A 16842-nucleotide genomic window follows, 5' to 3' on the forward strand; every position below is an offset into this window, starting at 1 on the left:
ACACCTTCTCCTTTCTCTTTACCCTTTCAACCATCCAGGGACTGAAGTACTCCTTCTTGACAAAATAACAATTTCCTTACTCTATCCTAACTATATTTGCTACTCATAGTGATGTCCCCTCTATGTTAGGGAGCCCAAAAGTAAATTGGGTAAATAGTTAGCAGAACATTTCCATTCAATGTACATTTGTGTTACTGAGCTTATGGTTATATCTCAATTTACTTGTCTGACCAAGAATACAAACTCTGACCAGACCCAGCTGGAGACGAAAATAATCGGAAAATAGGCTGATCTCCCCTTAGCAACACCACCAGCTTCATCATAGCCTGGGGGAGAACAGTGCCAGGCCCATAAACAGTGCAGCACTTTGTGCAGGCACAAGAGACTGCAGGTGCTGGGATCTGGAGCAAAAAAAACAAACTGCCAGTGGATCAGGCAGCATCAATGGGAAATGAACAGTCGACGTTTCAGGTTGAGACCCTTCACGCATTCCCAAAGCGTCAACTATCCATTTCACTCACAGATGCTGCCTGACTGCTGAGTTCCTCCAGCAGTTTGTTTATTACAAAGATGAAGCCAGGACTAAGATTACACTCAATAAAAAGACTGAACGAGTAGGAAGAGTCTTGTATCTGGAAAAGAGAAGGCTGAATATGGTGCAAGAGCAATCTTTTAAAAATGACGTGTTTTGATAGGATGGATGTTGCAATCATGTTTTTGGCTGTGGACAGCTTAAACTTGGGACCATAAGTATTCTGATAAATGCTGGAGAAAGTTCAGAAGGAACTTATTTACTCATAGAATTTGGAAACTACTGCCACAGGGAGTAATTGAGACAAATAGCTGACAGAGAGGCTGAGTAAACATATGACAAGATAGGAAGGAAGGAAAATCTGATGAAGATGGGAGGGAATATTAGCATCAGAATAGACCTGTCTATGTGCAATAAATTTTGTGTAATGATTCAAATACATCTTTGTTCATTACTAAAGCATGATCTTTGTCCTTGTTTCAGGTAAAATGAAACCAACTCTGGCGTTCATGTCTGGCAGGCTGAAGATAAAAGGGGACATGGCTCTTGCCATCAAACTGGAAAACCTGATGACCCAGCTCAAGTCCAAACTTTAACCTCTGACCAACACAGCTGTCAGTTTCCTCACTTATCAGTGCACAATGTTGATTTATTACTTCCTGACTGAACATAACTACTTGCCCAGTTAATTTCACTTTGCATACATTTGACACCAAAATTTTGCCTTTAAATTGTATTTTTACGATAAAATGGGGAAATTGGAATTTCTAAACGAATTTGTTCTTAGTTACTGAAGCAATCTCAATTGAGTGTTTTAATTAACTGAATATAACTTGTCCTTGTATCTGATTATTACGTAGGTTGGCAGGAATGTTCAGAGATGACGTTAAATGATTGTGGTTGTTTAAATTGGATGCATGCTTTTGTTAATCTGGTCAATAGGTTTGAGCTCATTGCTACTTTGGTAATTTGAAGAGGACCTCTAATGTATTTTTTTTAATAAACTCATTTTCCCCTTCCATTTTATGAAGTCATGAAGTTACTGTAAATATTGATAAAATATCAAATTATTTCCACATAATACTTGGTATTTATTTTCATTTCATTTGCATAATTTATTTTTTTCAATCCATTCCATGGGGTGAAACCTCCAAATTCTCTGTAGCTACAGTATATCTGATTTTATGTTAATAAGAATATCAGATGAAGAAAGCCTGCTTCTCCAAAAACAATTATAAAATGGACAATCATGGGCTGTACCTTTTTTTTATTTTAAATACAACAGCCCAGTGAGTGCATTCTCTCCAAGGGCTTGACCACCTCAAAGCACGATGCCAATGAATAGCCACTGTGATTTCAGGTAGAGTGAAGATGACCAAGCCAGTGATTGTGGGTGGTGGGGAATACCTGAACCTGATGCACCTCTTACCCAACATTCACATTTAGCTACACAGGGATTGCCGGCCACTAATCAGGAGCAGGGCCACAGGTTACACTGCAACCACTATCAGTCCAACTCATACCATCTAACCCTGTAGAGACCAAGATCGTATGTGGGATTTTCATTTTCCACTGATCAGCTACTCAGCAGATAAACTTGTTAAAAGAATTCCCAATTTAGATAGAACTGAATAATACCAACCTCTTCCATGGTTGTGAAGAAGTCTACAGTGTAAAGGCATATTCCATTCAAATAATCCACATTAAATAGATAAATAGTAACAGTTATAGAATGGTATGATAATAAATTATAGGAAGCCATTCAGTCCAAAGTGTCAGCCAGCTTTTCTTGGAACAAAATTAATTATTCCCAGTCATCCATTCTTTCCTTCTATCCCCGCAATAGTTTCTCTTGTAGGTATTTAATGCTTCCCTTTTGAAGGCTGCTACTGAATCTTGTTTCCACCACAATATCAGGAAATGCAATCTAAGTCCTAACCACTTGTTCAGTAAAAGGTTTTTCCTCGTTTTGTCTTTTTGCCAGTCACATTTATCTCAATTCCCTTACAACAGACACCTTAGCTCCTGGAAATACTTCTCTTTAATTACTTTCTCTAAAGTTTCGTTATGGTTCAGCTCGGGTGCTGTCTTTGTGGAGCTTGCACATTCTGCTTGTGATGTCGGGTTTCAACCTGACACGTCAACAGTTCAGAATCAGATTTATTATCACTGACATATGATGTGAAATTTGTTGTTTTGCAGCAGCAGAACAGTGCAAAGACATAAAAATCTATAAATTACAAAAATAAATAACGCAAAAAGAAAGGAATAATGAGGTAGTGTTCAGGGGTTCATGGATCATTTAGAAATCTGATGGCAGAGGGGAAGAAGCTGTTCCTGAAATGCTGAGTGTGGGACTTCAGGCTCCTGTACCTCCTCCCTGATGGTAGTAATGAGAAGAGGGCATGTCCCATTTGGTGAGGGTCCTTACTGATAGATGCCGCCTTCTTGAGGCACCGCCTCTTGAAGATGTCCTCGATGGTGGGAAGGGTTGTGCCTGTGATGGAGCAGGCTGAGTCTACAACCCTCTGCAGCCTCTTGCAATTTTGTGCTTTGGAGGCTCCATACTGGGCTGTGATACAACCAGTCAGAATGCTCTCCACCGTACATCTATAGAAATTTGTAAGAATCTTCGGTGACATACCAAACCTCCTCAAACTCCTAACGAAGTAGCGCCACTGACGTGCCTTCTTTGTGATTACATCAGTGTGTTGGGCCCTCTCCCCCCCCAGAAATGCTGCTCAACCCGCTGAGTTGCTCCAGCTGATTTTTTGTTACTGCTTGTGACTGAGTGGTTTCCGATGGGTACCAGTTTGCAACCACATCCTGGTTGTGCTGTAGGTTATTTGGCTACTGTAAATTACCTCTAATGTAAGTAAGTGGCAAAAAAGTTAAAGAGGAGTTGATGGGCATGTGAGAGAGAGTAAGTTGCAGGAATACAGGAAAATAAGGGGAATGGATTTGATGGTATTGCTATGCTAGGAGACTGCAAGGATCTGATAGGCTGAATGGTCCTTTGTATCGCCATCACTAAAAAAGATTTTGCCTGTGCATTCTGTAATACAACTGCATTTTTGCTTATTGCACTTTCTCATTAAAACAAAAGATGGGCATTTCTATAGCTTTGCCTATGACCTTGGGATAGCCCAAAGCACTTTACAGCCAATGAAAAAGTGAAATGAAAAAGCAAAGTGCCCACAAGTAGCAGTGATAATGAATGGATGAGATAATCCTTATGGTAATATTGCCTGAGGGATAAATACTGAGCTTGTCAAACTCCCCAGCTTTTCTTCCAAATAGGATGTTTTAGGCTATCTGAGTTTTTTAATGGTTTAGAACATTTAAATGTTATTCAGTTATTCAAAATCTCATATTACGTATAAAAAAAGAGTGGTTGATTAATTTGAAGTTTTCCTGTGGTTCTTGCAGTACTATTTGCACTCAATAGGTGCTGCAGTCTCCCCCTGATGGAGGGAAGCTAGGACTACAGTCACTGGAATTAGTCCAACAAATTGACCACAGTAATAAGTTAGCACTTCTGCAATGGGAGGTGAAGCATAACCTGCAGGAGATAGGGGTGCCTTACAACTTAAGTTTCAATGTACCTTTGCATTGAAGTAGGACCTCCACTATTTGCCATGGGAATGAATGGTGGTGATCTAAATCAATGTGGGGACATGTTGGTTGTTTGCCCAGGGAACAGTAAAACAATGTGCATTTATACACAGCCTTCGATATAGTGAAACATCATGAGGTATTTCATGGAGGGAGTTTAAAACAAACTCCCCGTAAGGAGATAGTAAGGCAGGTAATCTTTGTCAAGTTCAAGTTTATTGTCATGGGCATGCATACCCAGGGCATAAATGCCATGAAAATTAGCTTTTTGCAGCAGCAGCAAACGTGACAAACATAAGTTAACATAAACATAAGTTAACATATATTAACATACTTACACGACAAGATAAACATGACGACATTAATGCAAGTTGAGAGAGAAAAAGATACATAGTTTGAGGTAATGTTAGGAATTTTTAGGTCAGTTCAAGAACCTGATGGCAGTGGGGAAGAAGCTGTTGTTGAACCTTGAGGTGTGGGTCTTCAGGTTCCTGTGCCTCCTGCCTAATGGCAGCAATGAGAAAAGGTCATGGCCTGGATGGTGGGGGTTCTTAATGATGGATGTCACCTTCCTGAGACATCGCCTCTTGTAGATATCCTCAGTGGTGGGGAGAGCTGTACCTGTGATGGAACTGGCTAAGTCCACTCTTGTCTGTAGCCTCTTGCATTCCTGTGCATTGGAGTCTCCATACCAGGCCGTGATGCAACCTGTCAGAATGCTTTATATTGTACATCTGTAGAAGTATGTCAGAGTCTTCGATGACATGCCAAAGAAGGTAGATACTCTAGTGTGCCTTTGTCATGGTTGCATCTGTGTGCTGGGCCCAGGACAGGTCCTCTGAGATGTTGACACCAAGGAACTTGAAGCTACTCACTCTTTCCACCACAGACCCTTCAATGAGGACTGGTGTGTGCTCACCTGACTTCCCCTTCCTAAAATTTATAATCAGTTCCTTGGTTTTGATGATATTGAGAGCAAGGGTGTTGCTATGACACCACTCAACCCGCTGACCTATCTCACTACTGTACGCTGCCTTGTTACCGTCTGTGATTCTGCCAACAACAGTGGTATGTTTGAAGATGAATGGAGTTGTGGGGAAACTGAGAAGTCCAGGAAGGGAATTCCAGAAGCTTAGGTCTGGATAGCTTAAACTAAAACTGCCAGTGGTGGAGAAAATAAATTCAGGAACAAAGAAATAGCAAGAATTAGGAGAGTGCGGAGATAGTGAAGGGTGGCGGAGGTTATGGAATGGCAACGCCTGATCTCTGGTCTGATCTGTACATTCCACATCTAAGACAATGTAATTGTCTCTGAAATGGTCCAACAAACCACTCAATTCAAAGGCAATTCAGGAAGGGCATAAATGCTGCCTTCATCAGTGATATCCACATCCTATCAATGTATGATAAAAGCAGATGATTAAGCATCCAAAATAAGTTTAATGTAAATAAGAGAGTCAAAAAGCAAGGCAGATCCAGCCGGTTTATGGTTATTATAGAGTCATTCAGCATAGAAACAGGCCATATCGCCCACCACGTCCATGCCAATCGGTGGGCGCCCACCTGTATTGATCCTCTCTTCCAGCACTTGGTCCATAGCCTTGAACCTTTTGGTTCAATTCAAATCTTTTATTTGCTCTCCTATCAATGACTTTTAATGACACAATTTTTAGTATTTTAATAAAAATGATAATGCAATTGAGTTGAGATTAGCTTGGTTGTAAATTGAGATTGTTGTGACCTCACACAAGGTAATGTTGGACTTGTTGAAATCATCTATTTCCAGTTGAGGGAAATTGGAAAATGGAATTCAACAATCAAATTGCAGGAAACTTGTTTCTCTGCAGCTTTAAGAGTTATTACTCTTTCTTATTACTGATTAAAACAATTATACTACTGACCAGTATACCACCACCTTTCCACTGGGAGATAAACTACTTACTCGTGGACTTCACTCTATTGCTGCTGTTGCTCTTTGACTCAAAGTAGCTGCACTTGTGCAAGTGTTGCAAACCTTCTTAATATTGCACAAAAAGAAATAAAAGAAAAAATTCATTAGAAACAAAAAAGACCAACATCAAAGAAACTATTCCTCATGAAATACTTTCAAGGTATGTGTATATATTGTAGTAAAAAATGGAACATAAAATAATGTTTACCCATATGTACACAAATATTATGCAAATATTGGACACAAGTTGTTATATCAATCATTTACCCAGGTTTCAGAAGTGATTGATCTCAATATCTGAAAGTACTGGTGAGGGCACCAATTCCTTCAATTTTTGGGATTTGGGCATCCCTGGTAAGGCAGGCATTTATTGTACATCTCTGATTGCCCTTGAGAAGATGATGATGAACTTCTGGTGAGGGTACTCCTACAGTGCTGTCAGGGAGGAAGTACCAGGAGTTGGAAGTAGTGACGATGGAAGTACAGTGGAGCATCTGGACAGTAAAGACACCTACGTTAGACTATTGTTTATTGACTACAGCTCTGCCTTCAATACAATAATCCCAAGCAAACTTGTCACCGAGCTCCGAGACCTAGGACTCAACACCTCACTCTGTAACTGGATCCTTGACTTGCTAACCAACAGATCGCAATCAGTGAGGATAGGCAGTAATACCTCCGGCACGGTTATTCTCAACACTGGTGCCCCACAAGGCTGCGTCCTCAGCCCTCTACTCCCTATACACTCATGACTGTGTGGCCAGATTCTGCTCTAACTCCACCTACAAGTTTGCAGATGATACCACCATTGTAGGCCGTATCTCAAACAGCGATGAGTCGGAGTACAGGAAGGAGGTAGAGAGCTTAGTGGAACGGTGTCATGATAACAACCTTTCCCCCAATGTCAACAAAAGAGCTGGTCATTGACTTCAGGAAAGGGGGTGGTGTACATACACCTGTCTACATCAACAGTGCTGAGGTTGAGAGGGTTGACAGCCTCAAGTTCCTGGGAGTGAAGACCACCAACAGCCTGTCCTGGTCAAATCACATAGATGCCATGGCCAAGAAAGCTCACCAGCACCTCTACTTCCTCAGGAGGCTGAAGAAATTCAGTTAGTCCCCTTTGACACTCACCAACTTTTATCGATGCACCACAGAAAGCATCCTATCTGGATGCATCACGGCTTGGTATGGCAACTGCTCTGCCCAGGACCGCAAGAAACTGCAGAGTGTTGTGGACACAGCCCAGCGCATCACGGACACCAGCCTCCCCTCCTTGGACTCTGTCTTTACCTCTCACTGCCTTGGTGAAGCAGCCAGCATAATCAAAGACCCCACCCAACCGGGACATTCTGTCTTCCCTCCTCTTCCATCGGGTAGAAGATATAGGAGCCTGAGGGCACGTACCACCGGACTTAAGGACAGCTTCTATCCCACAGTGATAAGACTATTGAATGGTTCCCTTATACGATGAGATGGACTCTGACCTCACGATCTACCTTGTTCTGACCTTGCACCCTATTGCATTGCACTTTCTCTGTAGCTGTGACACTTTGTACTGTTATTGTTTACCTGTACTACATCAATGCACTCTGTACTAACCCAATGTAACTGCACTGTGTAATGAATTGACTTGTATGGTCGGTATGCAAGACAAGTTTTTCACTGTACCTTGGTACAAGTGACAATAATAAACTTATACCAATACCAGTGATATATTTCCAAGTTAGGATGGTGAGAAACTTGAAGGGGAACCCGCAGGTGCCCTTCGTGATAGAGGTTGAAGATTTGGGAGGCATTAGGAGTAGCTGGCATGAGTAATTTTCGTGGCATCTTCCACAACTTTTATGATTGGGAGCAGACTGGATGGTGATTAGCTGGATGGAATTTGTCCCTCTTTTTGTAAACAAGACACAACTGGCAATTATCAGGTACTCTAGATGCCAGTGTTGTTACTTCACTGGAACAGCTAGGCTGGAGGTACCATTAGCTCTGGAGCACATGTCTTCATTATTGCAGCTGGAATATTGTCTGGACTCATTGAACCATAGTATCCTGTGCTTCAGCTCTTTCTTGATATAATGTGGTGTGAATGAATTAGGTAAGGACTGTTTTCTATGATGGTGGAGATGTTAGGAGGAAACCGAGATGGATCTGAACTTCTGGCTGAATTGTAATATACGTATCATATTTTGCATTAACATGAATGGCTCCTTTTCTTTACTGTAACAGTATGTAAAGCTTTACTTTGGATATGCAAATTACTCCCTTAAATAATTCCTACATCATTTCAAGCATTGTTTGTACAGATCTAGCAATAACACCAAAGTATATATAACAGTGCAGTTATAACTGGAGTAAAGCGCAGTTGTCAAACAAATTTGACATTGAGCCACATAAGGAGAACCTAGGATCGGTGAGGGAGACAGTTTTTAACAAGCACCTTAAAGGAGAGTGGTGATGAACTTTAGGGAGGGAGATGCAGAAATTATGACATGGACACCTAAGGAAGCAAGTATTCATGGGGGGAAAGATGAAAATCAGAAAATAAAACAAGTCCAAATTCAAAGGAGCACTGAAATCTCAAAGGGTCGTAGGTCTGGAGCTAATTCTGGAGATGGATGTGTACAGGGGCTGATACTGCTATTATAAGGAGTTGTAGTGAATGTGGTACTGTGGCTGAGAGGCAGCTGGTTCCAAGTTTCAGTTGAATAAGGCCTCATATTAAAGCCTACCCATGAGCTAAGTACTGGCACCAGTACTCTTCATAAGTGAGCTACTTACCTTATAACATTCACTACACTTCTGAAGTATTTAATTAACTATAAATTGCTTTGGATTTCTTGAGGCCGTAAAAGATATCATAGAAATGCAAGGATTTTTTTTACCCACAGCACGGCTGCCGGCTGATTTATTCATCTGAAGAATGCAAGTCAAATACCACAAGGCTGGAAGAGGTCCTCAATGGATGATACAGCCCAAAAACATGACAAACAAATGACAGATTCCTGATGTTGTCTGTAAGCTTCATAAAGATGAGAGAAGTTTGAACATTTTCGTGGGTCATCACAATCTCAAACACAATCCTAAACCTTAGTGTCACACAGATCTTGGCTCAAGCCTAACATGAGTCATTGAGGCAAACAGCATAGATTGAGAGGAGGCTAGCTAAGCGTATGATCTAGAAAGGATATGCTGATGGAGTCTGATGAAGAGTAAGAGGCTGCTGTTGCTTGAACCAGTTTGAATTCATGGTTTATTTCTCTGTATTATAGATGCCATAGCATATAATGTGGATAAATGTTAGGTGAAACACTTTGCTATGAAAAACACAGAGAATTATTTAAAGGGTGATAGATTTGGAAATAGTGATGAACAAGGGGACCTGGGTATCCCTAACATCGGTCACTGAAAGCAAACATACAAGTGCAGCAAGCAGTTAACGATAAATGGAATATTCATTGAATGAGGTTTTGAGCAGAGGAGCAAGGATGACTTGCTACATTTATACAGGTTCTTGGTGAGACCACACTGGGAGGATTGTATGCAGTTTGGTCTCTAGAAAGCTTACATTTGCTGTTGAGTAAGTAAAATGGTTCCTGGGGTGGTGGAAGTGCAGTAATGAGGAGAGATTCCATTTATTAGGCCTGTATTCACTTGAGTTCAGAAGAGTGAGAGGAAGTTTTATTGAAATATATGAAACTCCGAGAGGGCTTGACAAGCTGAATGTTGGAAGGATGTTTCCACTTGCTGGGGCATCTTGAACCAAGGGTCACAGTGTCAGGATATGGGGTAAGCTATTCAGGACTGAGGTGATAAAGAGAGTAGTGGAATTCCCTATCCCGGGGGCTGTGGAGGCTAAGTTGCTGTAATATATACACGGTAGTGTAGTGGTTAGCGTAACGCTATTACAGCACCAGCGACCCGGGTTCAATTCGCACTGCTGTCTGTAAGGATTTTGTACGTTATCCCCTTGTCTGCGTGGGTTTCCTCTGGGTGCTCCGGTTTCCTCCCACATACCAAAGAAATTGTGGGCATGTTATGTTGGTGCTGCAAGCATGGCAAGACTTGCGGGCTGCCTCCAGAACACTCTACGCAAAGGATGCATTTCACTGTGTGTTTCGATGTACATGTGACTAATAAAGGTATCTTATATGAGAAGGAGATACATCTCTAGACACAAAAGACATCAAGAATTATGGTGAGAAAGCAGAAATATGGTATTCGAGATCAAAAATAAACCACGATTATATGAGTGGCAGAGCATGATCAAAGGGCTGAATGGGCAGGCGTAGGCCACATATTTCTGATTTTTTTTGCTTCTTTGTAGTTGAACTGTCTCATTGACAGGGACAAGTCCTTTTCAGGTGGCACACGAGTCACTGAAAACAAATGATGACCAAAGGCTATTAAGTATCAGACCAGCTACATCAGACCCTAGATTTGATTTCCCAACCAAATCCAGGGATGTAGATCATTGACTTTGGCTCTGGAATGCCAAGATATGCTGCAGTAGATACATAATAAACTGCTGCAGATGCACCACAGGAAGTATCCTGATGGGTTGCATCTCAGCCTGGTATGGCAACTACTCTGCTCTGGACCTACAGAACTTGCAGAGATTGATAAATACTGCCCAGTCTATCACAGGCTCGTCGCTTCCTTCCATCCAGATCACCTTCACAGTGCATTGCTTCAGGAAGGCTAGTAGTATCGTCAAGGGTGCTGCCACCCTGACCATTCCCTTTTCTCTTCTCTCTACTGAGAGAAGATACAGGAGCTTGAAAGTCCAGACATCCAGACTTTAGAACAATAAGTACAATGATGAGCATGAGACAGCAGAACAGTGCAAATATTGCTATCAGACAGTTATTCCATTATTGTCACTTCAGCATTTCTTTTTGCACTAGTTCAGATTGCAATACAATATTTGCACTGTTCTGCTGTTTCACGCTCATCATTGTATTTATGATTACCAGGTATGCTGTTTATTCTGTGAGCTTCATGAAAGTGAGGATGACAATAAATCAATCTAATCTAATTGCCCTTTCTGCTTTTTTTTGCTGCATCCTAGCATTCTGTCCCTTTGGCAAGTATGGTCTTTACCTCCAATAACCTATATCCCCCATTTCCTATTCCTTTTTGAATTAATACTGAATCTGCTAAAAGTCCACTTTCAAGAAAAGCATTCCAGATCGTGCAGTAAACCAGTGGAATGTATTGGAAAATCATAAATGGAAAATCTTATGTGACTGATGGCAATGATGGCAATGATGAGTGATGGTGGTGTAGGGAATGGAGAGGTCAAGAATACTAGGAATAATATTCTAGTTCATTGCTTTCATTTATTTCTTCTTGCTCCTCAAAAGGGAGCATTTTCATTAGGTTTCTTTATACCCCTTTTTGGTTCTGTATGTTGGAATAAAAACAGGAAATGCTGGAAAGTCTCAGCAGGTCAGGCAGCATCTGTGGTAAGAGAAACAGAATCAACATTTCAGGTTGGACACCCTTCGTCATACAAAAGAAGCTTGGGGGGAGGGTGGGGGAGTGGTACTTCTCTGATAGGGTAAAACCAGAGTGACCGTGGGGATAAGCTGTAAACAAGGTTTTATGATCACTGAGTGAATGGGAGCAGTCAGAGAGTGAGAACATAGAGAAAAGAACCTAGACAAAAAAATGTGGGAGTTGAGAAATGCAGAGCAGGAAGACATGCCCGGCAGGTCAGGCTGGGCATGTCCTCTGCTCCCAGAGAGTACCAAAAAGGAAAGAAAAAAACAAACTGAGCTAATGTTACAGATGGACGATTGGTATAGGCAGAGAAATCGTGTAACCTGAAGGAGAATATAATATTGTGTCCAGTAGGCATCCACAGGCCCAGACTGAAGATGAGGTGCTGTTCCTCAAGATTGTGTTGGGTCTCACTGTGACAGTACAGGAGGCCACAAATCAACAGATCAACATTGGAGTGGGATGGAGAATTAAAGTGGCAGGCAATCGGAAGCTCAGTACGTCACCCCTGCAGACTGAACACAAGCATTCAGTAAAGCAGTCACCCAATCTGTAGTTGGTTTCTCTGGTGTAAAGGAGACCACATTGTGAACAGTGCACTAGATTGGAAGAAGTGTGCAAGTGAATCGCTGCTTCACCTGGACAGACTGTCTGGGTCCCTGGATGACAAGTGTTCCATTACAAACCTCCTGACATCCACAGCTATCTCCGCTACTCTTCATCCCACCCTGCCTTCTGGAAGGACTCTATTCCATTCTTACAGTTCCTCTGTCTCCATTGTATTTGCTCCAATGACGAGACTTTCTGTACAGGTGCCTCTGAAATGTTTTCTTTCTTACTGAACTGCAGCTTCCCCTCTACATTTGTTAACGAAGCCCTTGACCCCACGTTTCCAGTGCTTCTGCTCTCACCCCTTCTCCTCCAGGGCAGAACAAGGATAGAGGTTCCCTGGTCCTCACCCGCCCCACCAGCCTCCACGTTCAACAAGCTCTGCAATTTCCGCCACCTTCAAAGAGAATTCCATCATCAGACGCATCTTCCCTTCTCGCCTTTCAACATTTCGCAGGGACCGTTCTCTTTGTGACTCCCTGGTCCACTTGTCCACGCTCACCCTCCCTTCTTACAGCACTTTCCCTTGCAGCCATAGGCAATGCAACATTTTATCTTTTCCCCTCTTTACTTCCCACCCTACCATCCTGGGACCAAAACAGACTCTCCAGGTGAAGCAGATATTCACTTGCACTTTCTCCATTCTAGTGTACTGTACTGCATTTGGAGAGTATTTCCATCATTTCCTGTTTTTGTTTAGATTTCCAGCATCTGCAGCCTTCTTTTATCTTAAGCAGTTTCTTCTTGGTGGGAAGAGACGTGGTGCGAAGGGTCCCTCCCACAGTAACGCACCTCTCGTTTATTTGCTAGAATTGTGTATAATTTATATTTAATTTGTGAGTGCTGCTTATCTGATGCTACGTGCCTGCGATGCTGCTGCTGCAAGTAAGTTTTTCATTGCACCTCTGCATACATGTACTTGTGCATATGACAATAAACTCGATTTTGATCCCTTTTAGCCCAGATTTTATTTGCATTGTCAGTCCTGGGAAAGAATTCTAAGCGTTCAGCGGGGTACTAGTGCAACCGGTATATTTGCATGAGCGACCAATCATGCGTAAAGTACCATTGCAAAGAGCTCCTGCATGCCGCCGGGCTCCCGGCTGCAGCCCAGTAGGCGCCGCCGTCTCCGGGACTCGGCAGCAGGTGGATGGGAGCGCGCAAGCGCACTATGCAACGACGGAGCAGGTACAGGTGCGGAGCGGACGCGGTGGGATGAAGGATTGGGCGGGCAGGAGGAGGGGGGGAAGGAGTTCGCTGCCGCACTCTCCCTGGCTGTCTGGCGCACATTTCCGGTGCTGTCGGGAAGGCTCCGTGCGATCCGCCGGGCGCCGTGTTGTGTTCCGTCCCGTTCGCTGGGAGAAAAACGCGACGGCGGCGGCGGATCGAGGCGCCGGGCGGCTGCCGCGGCTCCGCCAGGCGAGGGGTCGGGGTGGGGGCTCACACACCCAGGAAACTCCGCGCACACGCAGTCGGCGACCGAGCGAGGGAGAGGGAGCGAGGGAGGGAGAGCGGGGTGCGAGCTGCTCCTATGGATGCCGAGGTGCAGGTGGGTGGGTGCGGGCGGGGGGGGGGGGGGGAGCGAGCGGGCGGGCGGGCGGCCGCCCTAGGCCGAGGTCGCCGTGGGGCCGGCCGGCAGGCCCACCGCACCGCAGCCGCCGCTCTCTATTTATTGATTTGGCTCCCTTTGTGTCTCTCGTTTGCAGCGCCCGAGTCTGCGCACTGCCGCCCGCCCGCCCGGTGGGCACTGAGACAATGAGAGTGGGCGGCCCCGGGGCGCGATGTCCCCTCGCCCCGGGGGCCCGGCTCCTCTCTCCCCACCTCCCCCTCCGTCTCTCACTCTGATGCACACACGGCTCTGCTGTGGGCACAGTCACATTTTCCGTTGCATTTGCCCAACCAGTGAGTGAACAGACGTGTGCAGAACCAACCACAGATACTATGTGTGTGCCTGAGTGTCTACACTGTATCACTATGCAACGAGCACCGTACACAGCCAGGTTGAGCTGTTACGCACAAGTAGATAATTGCGCAGTGTAAAAGATCAGATCGCAGTTGTATGTTTCTCCGCACAAAACTGGGTCGTACTTTAAAGTATTTAAAATCAAGTTTGTGTATGTTTGTATGCAATTAGCTGTATGTGCGAATGAATCACTCGGAATCCTATTTCGTTTTGTGGGTATGCTTTTCAGTTTTTTTTGCTCTGAAGCACACATAACGTACTGGTACTCATGCATGTGCATGGTTTGTAATTTGATCCTCGATTTGCATCACACGGGCATTGCTTTTTCGTTGCCTCTCTCCCTCGTGCTGCTGAGGGATCACCATACTATAAACAAACAAACTGTGTGAACCTATTATCACAGTTGCATGTAGCCATATGGTATCACAGAATGTCTTAATAGAGACCATCCAGCGTTCTTGTTTGCACTTTCCAAATCCGGCTGCTATTTTCATGTGTAATATAAATTACACGTGAATGTATGTTTATACTGGCAGTTTTCTCGGTCTCCATTTAAAAAAATCGTTGTTTGGATGTGATTACTAAATGGATTCTGGCTACAATGTTTGGCAGTAACTAATTAGAGTACTGTAAATATTATTGGCCGGTCAGAAGTGTAATTTCTGCTCAGATGCAAATTGATGACACTTGTGGATGTTGTTTTGTAATCTTATTGGGAAGAATTAAATGTTTGTGATTGCTGAAAAATGAATGACAGAAACTAAATGTGGCTTATGTTAATTCATATCTGAATTTGTTTATAATTGTGTGCCCCACTGGAGAAACTGAAGGATGTCTTTTTCAGTAACATTTCTAAATCTTGAATTTGTATCAGTGTTTATATTTCAAGCCATGGAACATTTTAATAGAGGTGCTGATTTTCCTTCCCATGGAGGAGTGCAGATCTTAAAGCACCAGTTAAAGTTTAACAGTTTATTTTCAATAGCAACTGGAATTCTGTTTGATGTTTGTTGCATTTCACTGACAAGTCTTTGTAGAAGTAGAAAACTAAATAGAAAAAATAAACAATTTAATTTTTAATTTTATGTGACAAGCAGTGTTTGATGGCCAAAGCTCGACTGGTTTTATGCAACTGTGTTTTGTCTTGACATTCAGTTACATTTTTTAAATTTAACAGCACCAATGCAAAGGCCAATTAAACAAAAGCAGGCATTGGATAGGTGGTACAACACAAAATATGTTGAGAGGTATCACACATTCCCAATAGAACTGCCATTTTTTATTTATAGTACCATAGCACAATAATGTTACTTCAGCTTCTCACTCAAAACACATCTGCAGCTGCAATTATTTGTCTAGCTTGTTTATAAAATTTGTTTATAAGCATTTGTTTTCAATAGACCCTGAAAATATAAATTAAACCCTGCCCCTCAACAAAGCATAATAGTCTGTCAACCACATGGCAACATTGTATCCTGTCCTTTATATGGCCTTTTATTATGTTCTTGGTTTGGAAGGGTTGTGGAAAATTGTACATAGTATTTGCTTCATTCAGCAACAGCAGTTTCGCAAAAGGAAACTGATTTAGACAAGTTAGCAAATTTTAAAGCTTTTACTAGTTCAGTGGCTCAGTAGTGCAAGTTTTATTTTGCAGGAATCCTTAAATGTTAAATGTGGATCAGATATTTATGCGAAGTATGAAAGTGGAATTAAAATTAATTGTTCTGAAGTCCAGAAAAATGCCTTTAAATGTGATTGAATCTTTTGCTTGCTTGTACCAGTGATAATATGCAGCACAGCTGGCCCAAATTTATCAGATCCTTGTGCATTCATTGAGTGGTATTTACAGTTTCTGTTACAGCAGATATATATTGCCAAGTATGCATTGCAGAAATTATTAAATCTGCATTTGTTGTTGAAAATGGTTCTGCTGTATTGAATGATATTTGTACTCCAAGTTTATGTAATCTCAAACATACACTGCATAATGCATACACTCTATTCTTTCTGGTAACCATCTGCAAATTAGTACCACATGTCATCGCAGCCAAATTCAATCCTATTCTCTCTCTATGGCCACTTACTAAGAAAGATCTGAGATACCAAAATAGTTGTTTATCTCCCCTGTATCTGTGGCTTGGAGACTGACTTGTACTGCAGCCTGAAATCCTAAAGTGAGAGAATGTTGCAAAGTTGGGAGTCTTTGTAGCTCAACTTCTTGGTTATGTTAAAATGTCGCTGTACCCTCCTGACCAGCCTGTCATTTTCCCTGTCCATTAACTTGAGCTCAGTCAAAATTCATTTGTCAGTATTCAAATTTGCACCAAGTCCTGTTTGCTCAGCTTGCTGTTCTGCCAGCTCCTTCATACTAAAACTTTCATTCGTTTTTGAATTTTTCAGTAAACCTATCTTTTCACATGTCACTAACCTCTTAAACTCTCTAGCTCTCTTGGATGGTGCTCTTTCAATTCATTTTCTTTCACACTCCTCCCCCCCCCCCCCCCCCCCCCCCCATTGTGACTCCACCACTGGAGGAAGTGCCTTCAGCTGCCTGATTGTAGGCATCATAATTCTCTCCATCCCTCAGCCTGTTTGCTCCTCACGATCTACCTCTATGATCATCTGCCCTAATATTTCCCATGGTCCAATGTCAAATGTGCCTAG

The 16842-nt window shown here is 42.6% G+C and overlaps 2 protein-coding genes across 4 annotated transcripts in view; both read left to right on the plus strand.

Moving 5' to 3' along the window:
* The window catches only part of hsdl2 (hydroxysteroid dehydrogenase like 2), a 117372-nt gene extending 115819 nt beyond the window's left edge, over positions 1 to 1553 (plus strand). For all 3 annotated transcript variants that reach the window (XM_052019989.1, XM_052019991.1, XM_052019990.1), the window contains one exon: positions 1016 to 1553. In XM_052019989.1, coding sequence (XP_051875949.1) covers positions 1016 to 1128 — 113 coding nt within the window. In that variant the 3' untranslated portion in view covers positions 1129 to 1553. The remainder of the gene's footprint in view (positions 1 to 1015) is intronic.
* An 11982-nt stretch (positions 1554 to 13535) lies between these two features.
* Positions 13536 to 16842, plus strand: part of LOC127572575 (uncharacterized protein KIAA1958) — an 85483-nt gene continuing 82176 nt past the window's right edge. Inside the window, 1 exon segment of the mRNA XM_052019985.1 lies at positions 13536 to 13764. The gene's annotated coding sequence lies outside the window, so the exon portion shown is untranslated.

Source organism: Pristis pectinata, chromosome 7 (assembly GCF_009764475.1).
Source record: "Pristis pectinata isolate sPriPec2 chromosome 7, sPriPec2.1.pri, whole genome shotgun sequence".
NCBI classification, from domain to species: domain Eukaryota; kingdom Metazoa; phylum Chordata; class Chondrichthyes; order Rhinopristiformes; family Pristidae; genus Pristis; species Pristis pectinata.